Genomic DNA, 11,168 nt, shown 5'->3' on the forward strand with positions numbered 1-11,168 from the left:
CGCGGGTCCCCCGCAGCCCGCCCCGCCTCCCTTCGCCGACCGGGCGAGGAGGCTACGGCTGCCCCCCCATCACGGCCGGGGACCGAGGCGGCGCCGCCGAGCTGCCCCTCCGCAGTGGCGCGCCACTGGGTCCGACCGCGCGCTTCGACCCCAAGCTGCGGACACACGCCCCGACACAAGGCGGCTGGTCCAAAGGCTAGGAGCAGAGTGCGGTCGACAGCTGCCGCAAGTCCGAAAGCGAGACTGTGCGGATAGCCTCGTGGTGGCGGGGAGCGCCGCCGCCGCACCCGCCCTTGGCCATGAGGGCGCCGCCGTCGCGCGCGCCGCCCAGCCCGCCCAGAACCCGCTTGAGCCGCGCAGCCTTGTCCATCACCGCGTGCACGCCTTGCGCAGCGGCGGGGGGCGGGGGGCGGGGGGCGAGGTTGCGGGGTGGGGTGGGCGTGGGCGCTGTGGCAGCGGGTGTGCGAGGAGGGCCGCTGGCGATGATGCGGGGAGGCGCGGCGGGGAGGCGCGGCGGGGAGGCGCGGCGGGGGAGGCGCGCGCCCTCCGCCCTCGACAGCCCCGACAGCTGCTCGAAGCTTGGCCGCTGCGACTCCCACGCGAGCTCTAATCTCCGCAGCGCCGCAATCTTGCGCCGCAGCTCGCGCTTGGCGGCGACGCGCTGCTGAAGCTGCTCCCACAGCTGCGCCGCCTCCGCCTCCTCCTCGTCCGCGCCGGCCGCCCCGCCGGACGACGCCTGCGCGCACGAGCCTCGGATCAGGCTCGAGGCATGCTTCGGCAGGCGGCGGGCGGCGGCGCCACCGCCATCAGGCCGTCGGGGACGTGAAAGCTCTGCTCGAGCGCGCTGGCCTCGAAGCGATCGAAGCTCACGTCCGCTGCCCGCTGCACCTTGAGCAGCCAGCGGTCGACGCCCTGGACGGGAGGGGAGGGGGAGGGGTCAAGTAGCCGCGCTGCGCCACCGAGGCGGTCTGGGCCAAGCCTGCTCAATGTCCTGGTGATTCTCGGCCAGCTCGGGGAGCCCCTTGAGCGCAGCTTTGAGCGCATCGCCCGCGTCGCAGACATCTGCGCGTCGAGGGGTCCAGCCGTGGCTGAGGAGGCAGGCCTCCGCGGTGCGGCGGGCAGATGAGCGGCGCAGGCGCTGGGGAGGGCGCACAGTCGTTGAAAGCGTTGGTCATGTCGGCGACGGCGGCCCTCGGATCAAGCCCTTCGATGGTCGACATTGGTGGGTCGCGTGGGCGCGTGCTGTTGCTTGCGGCCAGGGCGGTTGGCTTTTTAAGCGCCCCTTTCACCGCGTAAAAAAGAAATTGCTGCGGGAAAGAAAACGACGGTTTCAGCCTGCCAGACGGTTGAAATTCTTGCTTGCATGGCCATTTTCGGCGGTGCGGACTGACTGCGGTCCGCTGCGACGGACTGCTGCGGTCCGCTGCGACGGACTGACTGCGGTCCACTGCGGCCAACCCGCGAGCCGCTCCCGGCTCCGCCCCTCGCCCAACCCCCACCCGCGCCTGCGCCTGCCACCCGCGCCACCTCCCCCACGCGCACCCGCGACGCCAGCCGCCCGCCGCCCACCGCACCGCCGACTCGCCCGCCGCCTCGCCCGGCCCTCGCGCCCGCTCGCTCAACGCGGGGTCAGGAAGGTGAGAGAGGGCGGCCGTGTAGCGGGAGCGCACCTCCTCGACGATCGTCTCGCCGAACTTGGAGTCCTTGAGCTTCTTGGACGCCTTGCCCGGCGTCTGGTTGCCGCCCGGCGTCTCCGCCATTTCGCCCTGTGTGGACAGAGGTGCGTGGGGCGATTCAGGAGTGCCTGGGACGGCGGTGCAGTATGGGGGCTGCAGGGCTGCTCACGAAGTACGCGCGTCCCTTCTGCGGGGTGCTTGCCATGGTGCTGCGGTGCCGAGCGGGGAGAGCGGAGGGTCCGATGCGCTAGATGAATCGAGTTGAGACCGGCGGGCGGGGACACGAATGGGAGAGCTGACTGAACGTTTCCGCAGGCGAAAGGACAAGACGTGCTTTTAAATTGCGGGTCGCGGGAAAAAGAAAACGAAATGCAAAAACCGAGGTGGTTTCAGCCTGCCAGACGGTTGGTGTGTCCGTCACGAGCGCTCGTAGCCTGCCCGTGGGCCACGGCCCTGCCCCAGCCCTCCCCAAGCAGAGTGTCAAGAGCGCCCGCGAAGCGCCCGCCGTACAAGCTTGCGGCCGCCTTTCTCTCATACATGGCGAGGCTCCGGCTCTGGTGCCTCGCTGCCTGGGCCACCAGCGCGGCCGGACGCAGCTGCCACAAGCCCAGCTGCTACTGCGACGACACTTGCATCTTTAGCGGCGATGGACAGTGTGACGATTCCGGCCCAGGCGCGTCGCGCTCTCGCACTCACGTCACGACTCGCCGTGCAAACCCCGTGCTGACTGGCAGCGATCGGCCACCAGCTTCATCCCTTCCACCCTCTCGATCCATCTGGCGACCACACTGCATCCACTTGGCCCCCTCCCTCTCCGCGGCGGCACACTGAAGCCGCAAGCCAAAGCGGCGCCGCACCGCGGGGCTTTGCATGTACACCCCACCTTCACGAGCCCTGCGGCGCCCCACAGGCTCCGTCGATGGTCGGTGCCGGCTTGGAACGGACTGCGCGGATTGCGGCGAGCGGCACGAGCGGGACGTAGGCGCCTTCCTCTGCAGCACGTCCTGCACAGGTGGGCTCAAGGGCCAGTGCGATGACGGCGGGCCTGGTGTGCAGCCCACACTCAAGCCCGCAGCGCGGCATCGCACGCAATCCCGTCCCGAGACGCTATGCGCCGTCCCGTCCTAGGCTCGAGGACCACGGACTGTGCCTTTGGCAGCGACTGCGACGACTGCGGCGTCCGCTTTGCCGAGAACGACGATTGCGACGATGGCGTCATCACCCTCTGCCGGGACGACCACGCCAATTGCGCGTTTGTGCTAGACGGCCACTGCGACGACGGAGGGCCAGGCGCGCGCAAAATCTGACGCAGCCCTGCCCGCACCGCGGGCGCCCACGGCCGAGCTGAGCACGGCACGGTCCTCTCGCGCGGCCCGCAGGTGCGCAATACTCGCAGTGTGCCTTTGCGAGCGACTGCGGCGACTGCGGCAAGCGACAGCGGCCGTGCAAAGATCCGCACCCTGAGGATGCGCTCGAGGATGAGGAGGGGTACTACGATGACGTGGCCGTGACCACCTCCACCGCCTTCCACGCCTCGGCCGGCTGCCACGGCGCGGGCGAGGCGCGGTGTGAGCCCTCCTGCAACCTGCTGCACGGCGGGATCGGCCAGTGCAGCTCGTGCGCGTGCTCGCGCTGCGCCTACTGCGTGCCTCCCGAGTTTGCGCTGCGCCACCCGCCGCCGCCCTCCAGCCGCGCGCCCCTCGCCGCCTCCCGTTTCTCGTGTGACATGCTCGAGGCGCGTCACAACCTCCTCGCGCGTGAGGCGCCGCTGCACTGCTACTCGCTGCAATCGTCGGCCCAGTGCGAGCTCGCCTTCACGTACGACGCACAGGCCGCCCAGATTCCCCTCAGCGTCTGCCACTGGGTGGACAGCCGCTGCTCGCCGCTCCACGCCAGCCCCTCCCAGCTGCACCAGCCCCTCTGCCAGCAGTGGCTCCATCGGAAGCCGGCGCCGCCGCCGCCGCCGGGGATCGCGCCAGCCCAAACCTCCCCGTCTGGGCCGATCGCAAAGCCCCCTCCACCGCCAGCGCCGCCCAGCCCTCCCTCTCCTCCGCCGCCATGCGTGCCGCCCTCGGGGCAGTGCGGCGGCCTCGGCTACGCCGGCCTCAGCACCTGCTGCTCCACTGCCGCGCACCCTGCCTCGTGCTTTGCGCTCGACGAGTTCTCCCACCACTGCCGGCCCGCGTGCGACGATCCCTCGTGGGCGTGCTTCCCCAAGAGTGAGCTGCCGTCGCCTGCTGTTCCAACCATCACGCGGACCCCCCCACCGCCACCAGCCCGGGATCCGCCGCCGCCGCCGCCGCCGCCGCCCGCAAGGTCTCCGGAGCTCATCACGCCGCCCAAGTCGCTATCGCAGCGGCCTGATCAGGCCAAGACTCCCCATCGTGCCCGCCAAACGTCCAACATGCTGAGCGCTATGGTTGCGCTTCCCTTTTTCGTCATCGCGGCGCTGGCAGCAGCGGCCACTCGGTGGTATTGCCAGCAGAGCAAACCAAAGGCTCGCTTATCGACGCGAGCAATCGAAAAGACTCCCCTTTCATCTCGGGCGGTCGAGGGTGGCGACCCTGAGGAGGATGCGGAGTCTGTTGTTGAGATGGTTTCGGCGAGGGCGGCCCTCATTGATGCTGGGCAGAGGTACTAGCGGAGCATCAGCGGCTCAGAGGATTTGGGCCCGGCGGGTGCTGACAGGACACCCGGGTTGAGAGGAGAGGCGCACTGAGAGTCCGAGAGAGAGGAGAGTGAGGGCGCCTGAGGGGGTCACGATCACGACGTGCAAGATGACCGTCGACGACGATGGTCGGAGTGCGCGGGAGCGTGTGCTCGAGGCGTGTGACAGCAGTGTCCACACAGTCGACCCCGCCGTCTCACACACGATTTGCATAGATTTGGGGGGACCCGTGAGCCGTGTGCTCTGGCCTCTGCGTTCCTGCCGTCTTACCCGTACACAGAGATGTGTGCAAAATCATTTTAAGTTTCGCGACTCAGCGGCGACTGCGACTCCGAGCGCCTAGGATCACGCGCTCTCTCGTCGTTCACTGCGACGGGCACGCTCACAGCGAACCACGGCGGGACACATAGACCGCGGCCGTGACCGCCGCTCCCGCCGCCACCCCTCCCCGTCTCTGACCACACAGCCGGCCATGTTAACGCGGCAGCGCGGGCGGCCCAGCTCGCTTCCCACGTGGCCGACGCGCGGTCGAGCCAGTGTCATACCTCCCTACACACAGCCTCACCGGCAGCCGGACAGCGCGGTCGCCGCCTTGAGTCGCAACCTCAGATCGCTCACCTCTCGACTTAGCTCTGCGATGCGCGACTCCACAGCCAGCTTGCGCTTCCGCTCGGCGTTGCTCCTGCCCGCGCTGAGCGGCATCCGCTCGAGCTCGCACTGCAGGAGCCCCCGCTCCTGCGAGAGGGCCGTCAGCCGCCGCTCCATGCACGAGGAGGCGTCCCCGGGCCCCAGCCGCTCACCCGGCGATCCAAACGGCGCCGAGGCGCCGCCACGCTGCTCTGTGCGGGAGGGGAGACCGACAAGCGACCGCTCCTCTCCCGCCGGAGGCTCGCGCGGGCCCGCCGCCAAGGCAGCCTCCCCGGCGAGCGACCCCTCGGCAGGCGCCTCGCCCTGTGGCGGCGCCGAGCGTGTGCAAGCGTGGTGTGCGGGCGCCGCGGCACCCCCGGCCGAGGCGGAGGAGGGTCCGTTCTCCGGAGCAGGCGCCGCCGCCCGCCTGCGCTCCTCCTCCTCGCGCCTCTTCTCCTCCACGCGCCGCGCCCTCTCCCGCCGCTCCTCCTCCTCGCGCGCCCTCTCCCTCTCGCCACGCCTCCGCTCCTCCTCCCGCCTCTGCTCCTCGCGCCAGTGCTCGTCCCGCACCGCCTGCTCCCGCTGCCAGCTCATCTGCTCCTGCCGCAGGCGCGCCTGCGCAAGAGCCTCTCCTGCGGCCGCGCCTTGCCAGCGCAGTGTCGCGTTCTCGCACAGCAGCGATCGCACCATCCTGCGGTCCTCGAGCTGGCTCTGCTCCACCTCGCGCAGCGCGGTCTGCAGCGCGCCCGTGCCGCAGCGGAGCGCCTCCCCGGACCGCACGGCCTCGTCCCTCTCCCGCTCCAGCGCCGCCAGCTGGCTCAGCAGAAGCGCCTCGCGGCGCTGCAGCTGCCGCATCGCGCGAGCGTCGCGTTGGCCCTTGGCAGCCTCCGCGCGAAGCTCGCCGCGCAGCTGCTCCTCGGACGCACGCAGCGAGTCGAGCGACGCCTCCAGCCGGACAGCCTGGGCCCGCTCGGACGCGAGCGCTTCGTTCGCATACTCGAGCTGCCGCTGCAGCGAGCCCAGCTCCTGGTGCAGCCAGTTCTGACCCGGCCCGGGCTCGAAGCTGCTGTCAAGGTTGACGTCCGCGGACGGCTCTGGCGGCGGCTCGCTGGCGAGAGGTTTGATCCCGGCGTCGCACTCGGCGTCCTGGCGGTTGACACACCTCTCCGTGAGCCGGGCTGGGCCGCCGCCCTTGATGCCGGCCGCGTCGCTCACGCCCAGGATGGACAACCACTCGCTATACGTGAAGGCCTCCTCGTCGTCGTCGACGTCGGGCTCGAGGCGCACAACCATGGCGCCCGTCGGGGGGGGCACAACCAGGGCCGTTGCAGCTTGCAGGTTGCCCGGGGCGGGCGTGGGAACAAAGAATTTAAGTCAATATAGATAGTGACCCGCCATAAAAACGGTATGGCCTATGGAGTGATCTCTGCTGCCGCGGCGCCCCTGTCGGTGCGAAGGCGCCCGGCGGCCGCGCGCTTGGTGCCCACGTTGACCGGCTGCTCTCAACACGGAGCCGAGGCGTACCGCTTCGGTCATGCATGCATGTCTCGCGCGCTGCGACTCGGGCAGATTCGACGATTGCATTTTACCACTCGGGCAAACTCGATGAAACGGCGGACGGAAAACGCGTTCGCGGCCGCTCGCCGGAGAGCTATGCATGAAGCGGCCGGCGCGCCACCGCAGCTCACCGATGGAGCTTGCGGAGCGGCTCAATCCACTGGCGCAGCAGCACCGCGACCCATTCTCCAAGCACGGCCTCTGGCGTTGCGAGTGCACAGAGAGCAAGCAATAGTCGACAAAAGCACTGATCTGTGGGCAGCAGATCTCCATGTCGGTCGCGCCCTGCGAAAGGACAACCGCGGGCCGCGGATGCTTGCCCGGACGCGGACCCGCCGTGCGAGTTGCAGACCCGGGGGGCCGTTTCCGTCCGAGACTCAAGAACGTTAATGAGGGCTGCGAGACGGCACCGCGAGTGTGGCGCTACCATCGGCTCGGATACCCTGCACAGCTCACCCTGCACACGTGCTCATCGGGGCGATCGGGCGCACGACCGCACGTTTGCTCGGACAAAAGACGAGCGGCTCCTACGAGCAAGAATACGTTCGCACTGGTGAAGGCCAGGCGAGCCAAAAAGACAAAAAAGACTTATCTAAGCATGTCGGAGAACCGTCCAAAGGCGGGTGCAGTCGACCAAGGGACATGATCTGTCGACAGCACGAATTTGTGATGGGACACCATCGGGACCCAACAGTGCGATACTTGGCTATCGCACTGTTGACGTACCGACGGCTAAGGCCGAGTAGCCGGTGTTTGTTCACAGAGCTCTGTGAACACCGGCAAGAGATTTTTCTCTGAACGATTTCTTCCGAGAACGGCGTGCAAAACACTCGGTGACGGTGTCGAAACACCTCTCTGACGCGCTCGACTTAGTCTGGGCATGGGCACGCAAAAATCTTGTATCAGGGCTTCATACCCGGTAGGAATTCCTACTGTTGTGGCCTAAAGTCTGCGCAGGTTGTGGGGGACACGATCCCGGCGTGAACACGACTAACTGACGGATCCGCTCCTGACAGTCGCACGCGCCGCACTGCGGCGCGTGCGACTGTCTTTGTTTGATTTAAAAAGTCGAATCAGAGCGCCGTCGGCGTTGCCCCCGATTTTGTCCCACGGACCTCCCCTCCGGCACCGCTCCGGGAGGCACGCCGGCGAAGCACCATCAAGCTGCTGTATGTACGGCCCCGGCATCGCCTTCCCAGGCTTAGCTAGCTAGACTGAGAGTGTGTGCCGCCGAGGCGGGACCACTCGGGGACAGTGCTGACGGGACGCGGCTTGGGAGACGACTCCCGCGAAAGCACGGCTGGCATCCGTGGCGTGGGGCTCGCCTTCGAAAAGTCGGGCATGGCTCTCCCCGCAACTCTCTTGCTAACACGCGCGCCCCACCGAAACTGTGGTGGGCGCGCTGCGGCCGCACGTCTACCTCCGTCATAGTGCCACGACGTGCGGCCTAGATTTAGCACACGCGCCTCAGCTCGAAAACACTCACCCATTTGATTGTCACTGTCCGTGAGTGCGAGATTAGGGCTAGCCGCAGGCAGCTAGCCCATGAGGAGAGCGTCCATAGACACCTCACATGACCCCACACACGGTCTCGTCCGTGCCTCGCCGGCCGGAGAGATTGCTGGAGGAAGAGCAAGCCTGCTCTAGCCTCACATGTCACTTCTTGTCGTCTGTTGTTTGAGTTGTGCCCTTGTTTGTGCCCTTGGCACCGTGGAGTGGGGGGGGCGACAGGGAGGATGTGGCCCTGAGTTATGTGTACGCCGACTCAGGGTGTGTGGCAGCCAGCTGGCTGTGTGTCTTGTGAGCTTGTTTGTGTCTGTGTGTCGCTCGTGCGTGTCGTCATCATCTGTCCAGCGTCCACCCATACCGCGTTGGTGTCCAGTCCGAGCCTGGCTGTTCTTCACCTTACTACCTACCTACCTACCTACCTAGGTATTGTGGACATGGTTGGTCTCTACAATATATACACTGACACTGAACCTCCCAGAGCTCGTCCCGGTCCGTCACGGCCATCCTCGGCCTCCGGAGGGCCCACGGCCGCGGCGCGGTGCGGCGGCGTCACAAATCCGACGGCAGAGCACCGGGACGCGGTCGGGCGATCTGAGGCCCGACTAGGCGTATGCATTGCCCATCCAGGGCTATCACCTATGCCTATCAACAGGCGCCTGCGGCGCCATGCTCAGGAGCAGCCAACCTGTTCACACTTTCGTACAGTAGGTGAACCTCCCAGAACTCTCTTCTTCTCTCAGACCACTCCATGCTAACCCGCTCCCTGCTGGCGCAGGCCCGCAGGGCGGCGAGCACTCTGGCCACGGAGCCTGGCCGCACGCTCTTTGTCTCGGGCTCGACGCCTCGCCTCGTCGTGCGCACCAACATGGAGACGTACCTGGCCAGCGTGATGGCGTCCCAGGCGGGAGGCGGCGAGGTGGACGTGAGCGGATGGGCCGGCTCCGACCCGACGGGCGACCTCCGAGTCGTGGCGGCGTGCGACGCAGCGGGCGGCGGCGTCACGACCGTGAGCGTGCCCGCCTCTTTCAACATCGAGGTGGCGATGGGTGGAGCGTGCGACGTGGAGGTGGATGGCTGGATTGAGGGCACGGTCGCGGTGGCAGTGTCGCGGGGATCGATCGTCGTCAACACGGTGCGCGGACTCCTCACGACACTCTCCACGGGCGAGGGGCAGGTGCGCGTCAAGCACATCGAGGGCAACCTCCGCGTCCTCGCCGGCGGCGCTGGCGGCGTCGAGCTCGGAAAGGTGATGGGCGAGGAGGTGGAGGTTGCGTCGGAGGGAGTGGTGCAGTGCCGCGCCCTCTACTCGAAGCGGCTCGACCTCGCCGCCGCCGGCGGCGTGCGCGCCTCTGTCCTCGGCTCCGAGGCGGGCGAGCTCCGCCTCTCGGGAGGCTGCTCTGCAATCGACTCGAGCGAGGGCGACCTGTCTGTGCGGCTTGGCGGCGCCGCGTCGCTCGACGTGCAGGCGGCGGAGGGCCTCCGCCGCCTCTGCGTGAGCCGTGACGCGCCTACCCCCGACCAGCCAGCCGCCGCCGACGACGCCGCCGCCGACGCCGCCGACGTCGTCGTTCATTTTCCAGAGGCGTTTGGCGCGCTGCGAGCAGACCTCTGCGGCGCGAGCGTGGAGATCGACCCTCGCCTCTCGCCGCAGCCGCCCGCGCCGCCGGCCGCGGGTGCGGGACCGGCCCACTGGACAGGCTCGCTCGGCGCGGGCGACGCGGCGGAGAGCGACGCGCACGAACGGTGGCTCGCCGGCCGGACAGAGCGAAAGATGGACCGGTCACCGGGCGGGGTCGAGATGTTCCGCGAGGGCAGCGGCGGCGGCGGCGGCGGCGGCGGCGGCGGCGGCGTGTGCGAGCTCACCGTCGCCGCACCGGCGAGCACCGTCCGCGTCGACGTGCAGAGCTGGTTCGAGCAGCGGATGAAGACGGCGATGAGTGGTGGCGCTGGGAGTGGCGAGGCGCCGAGCCTCAGGGAGCGGCGACCGCAGCCCTACCGCTAAGTCAGGAGCCCGCGCGGCATTTGATAGTGCTTGGGGAGAAAAAGTAGGACTCGAGGTCTTTACACGAGAGCGCCACACTCGCGCCAACACACAGAGCTACCACTGAGCGACCGAGGGGCAGAGGTCGTTGACGTTGTGCGAACCTCCCGTAGCCGTACCTAACTATCGTGCCGGATGCGCCGCTCGCCACTCTCGGATCATCCGGCGCAGCATGTGGTGCGGGGAGAGGCCCATATGCTCAAGCTCACCGCCAGTCATCGGGCTCGTCGACTTGGTCGCGAGCCAGCGCTCGATCGCCGACCGCTCGTAAGCATGCCCGTCCGCCGCCATCACCGGGTCGCTCATGACCTCGGTCGTGATCGGGCAAATGAAGTCGGCTGGTGGCTCCTCCTCCTCCACCGAAGGCGGCCTCTCTGCAGCCAAAGAGGACGACGCTTGCTCCTCCGCCGCCCGCCTCTCCTCCTCCAGCCTCGCGCTCTCCTCGAGCGCCGCCGCCAGCTCCGCCTCCTCTCCCGCCGCCAGCGCTGCCTCATCCTCGGGCTCCCGCGACGGCCCAGCGCCGCCCCCGCCGCCCTTCCCCCTCTTCTTCTTCTTCTTCCCCTTCTTGCTCTCCCTGTCGCGCCCCCCCGCCTCCTTCTCCGCCTCCTCCTCCGCCAGCAGCGCCTCGGCATGCCGCGTCGCCTCCGCCTCTGCCACCGCTCTCACCGCCTCCCTCGCCGCTGCCTCGGCCGCCGCCTCCGCCGCCGCATGCTCCTCGAGGGCGCGCACGCACTCGGCGTGGCCCCTCTCCTTTGCCCACTGCAGCGCTGTCTTGCCGTTCTCACAGCGCAGTGCCGTGTCCGCGCCCGCCCGCAGCAGGCGGAGCACGATGGCGGGCTGGCCTTGGCTGGCGGCGAGCATCAGCGCGGCAAAGCCGCCGTTGCCCTGCTTGTTGATCTCCGCCCCGTGCTGCATCAGCAAATCGACCACCCGCTCGTGGCCGTTGGCGGCGGCGGTCATCAGCGCGGCGATGCCGCCGTTGTTCTGCTTGTTGATCTCCGCGCCGCGCTGCAGCAGCAGATCGACCACCCGCTCCTTGCCGTTGGCGGCGGCGAGTAGCAGCGCGGTGCTGCCCATGCTGTCCTGCAAA

The 11,168-nt window shown here is 68.5% G+C and overlaps 5 protein-coding genes across 5 annotated transcripts in view; 2 read left to right on the forward strand and 3 right to left on the reverse strand.

The window, feature by feature from the left end:
- Positions 1–1,281, reverse strand: part of EMIHUDRAFT_433282 (hypothetical protein) — a 1,693-nt gene extending 412 nt beyond the window's left edge. Inside the window, exons 1-5 of the mRNA XM_005793597.1 lie at positions 1,154–1,281; positions 980–1,062; positions 802–912; positions 544–736; positions 1–384 (exon numbers count right to left, since the gene is read on the reverse strand). Coding sequence (XP_005793654.1) covers positions 197–384; positions 544–736; positions 802–912; positions 980–1,062; positions 1,154–1,220 — 642 coding nt within the window. The 5' untranslated portion in view covers positions 1,221–1,281 and the 3' untranslated portion in view covers positions 1–196. The remainder of the gene's footprint in view (positions 385–543; positions 737–801; positions 913–979; positions 1,063–1,153) is intronic.
- Positions 1,282–2,322: 1,041 nt separating this feature from the next.
- EMIHUDRAFT_199481 (hypothetical protein) lies at positions 2,323–4,317 on the forward strand (the record flags this gene model as incomplete). The annotated part of the gene is made up of 6 exons (XM_005793598.1): positions 2,323–2,329; positions 2,587–2,724; positions 2,805–2,932; positions 3,073–3,540; positions 3,757–3,915; positions 4,045–4,317. The coding sequence occupies 6 exons, from the start codon at positions 2,323–2,325 to the stop codon at positions 4,315–4,317; spliced, it is 1,173 nt and encodes a 390-aa protein (XP_005793655.1).
- A 588-nt stretch (positions 4,318–4,905) lies between these two features.
- Positions 4,906–6,264, reverse strand: EMIHUDRAFT_199482 (hypothetical protein; the record flags this gene model as incomplete). Its single annotated transcript, XM_005793599.1, has 2 exons — positions 4,906–5,295; positions 5,659–6,264. The coding sequence occupies 2 exons, from the start codon at positions 6,262–6,264 to the stop codon at positions 4,906–4,908; spliced, it is 996 nt and encodes a 331-aa protein (XP_005793656.1).
- A 2,511-nt stretch (positions 6,265–8,775) lies between these two features.
- On the forward strand, positions 8,776–10,092 carry EMIHUDRAFT_351234 (hypothetical protein). The gene has a single exon (XM_005793600.1). It carries the CDS (start codon positions 8,786–8,788, stop codon positions 10,037–10,039), a length of 1,254 nt encoding a protein of 417 aa, XP_005793657.1. The 5' UTR covers positions 8,776–8,785; the 3' UTR covers positions 10,040–10,092.
- A 109-nt stretch (positions 10,093–10,201) lies between these two features.
- Positions 10,202–10,426, reverse strand: EMIHUDRAFT_62581 (hypothetical protein; the record flags this gene model as incomplete). The annotated part of the gene is made up of 1 exon (XM_005793601.1): positions 10,202–10,426. A coding segment is annotated over one exon (225 nt), but the record flags the coding sequence as incomplete, so codon positions are not given.
- Positions 10,427–11,168: the final 742 nt, after the last annotated feature.

Source organism: Emiliania huxleyi (genome assembly GCF_000372725.1).
Source record: "Emiliania huxleyi CCMP1516 unplaced genomic scaffold EMIHUscaffold_10, whole genome shotgun sequence".
Classification (NCBI taxonomy): domain Eukaryota; phylum Haptophyta; order Isochrysidales; family Noelaerhabdaceae; genus Emiliania; species Emiliania huxleyi.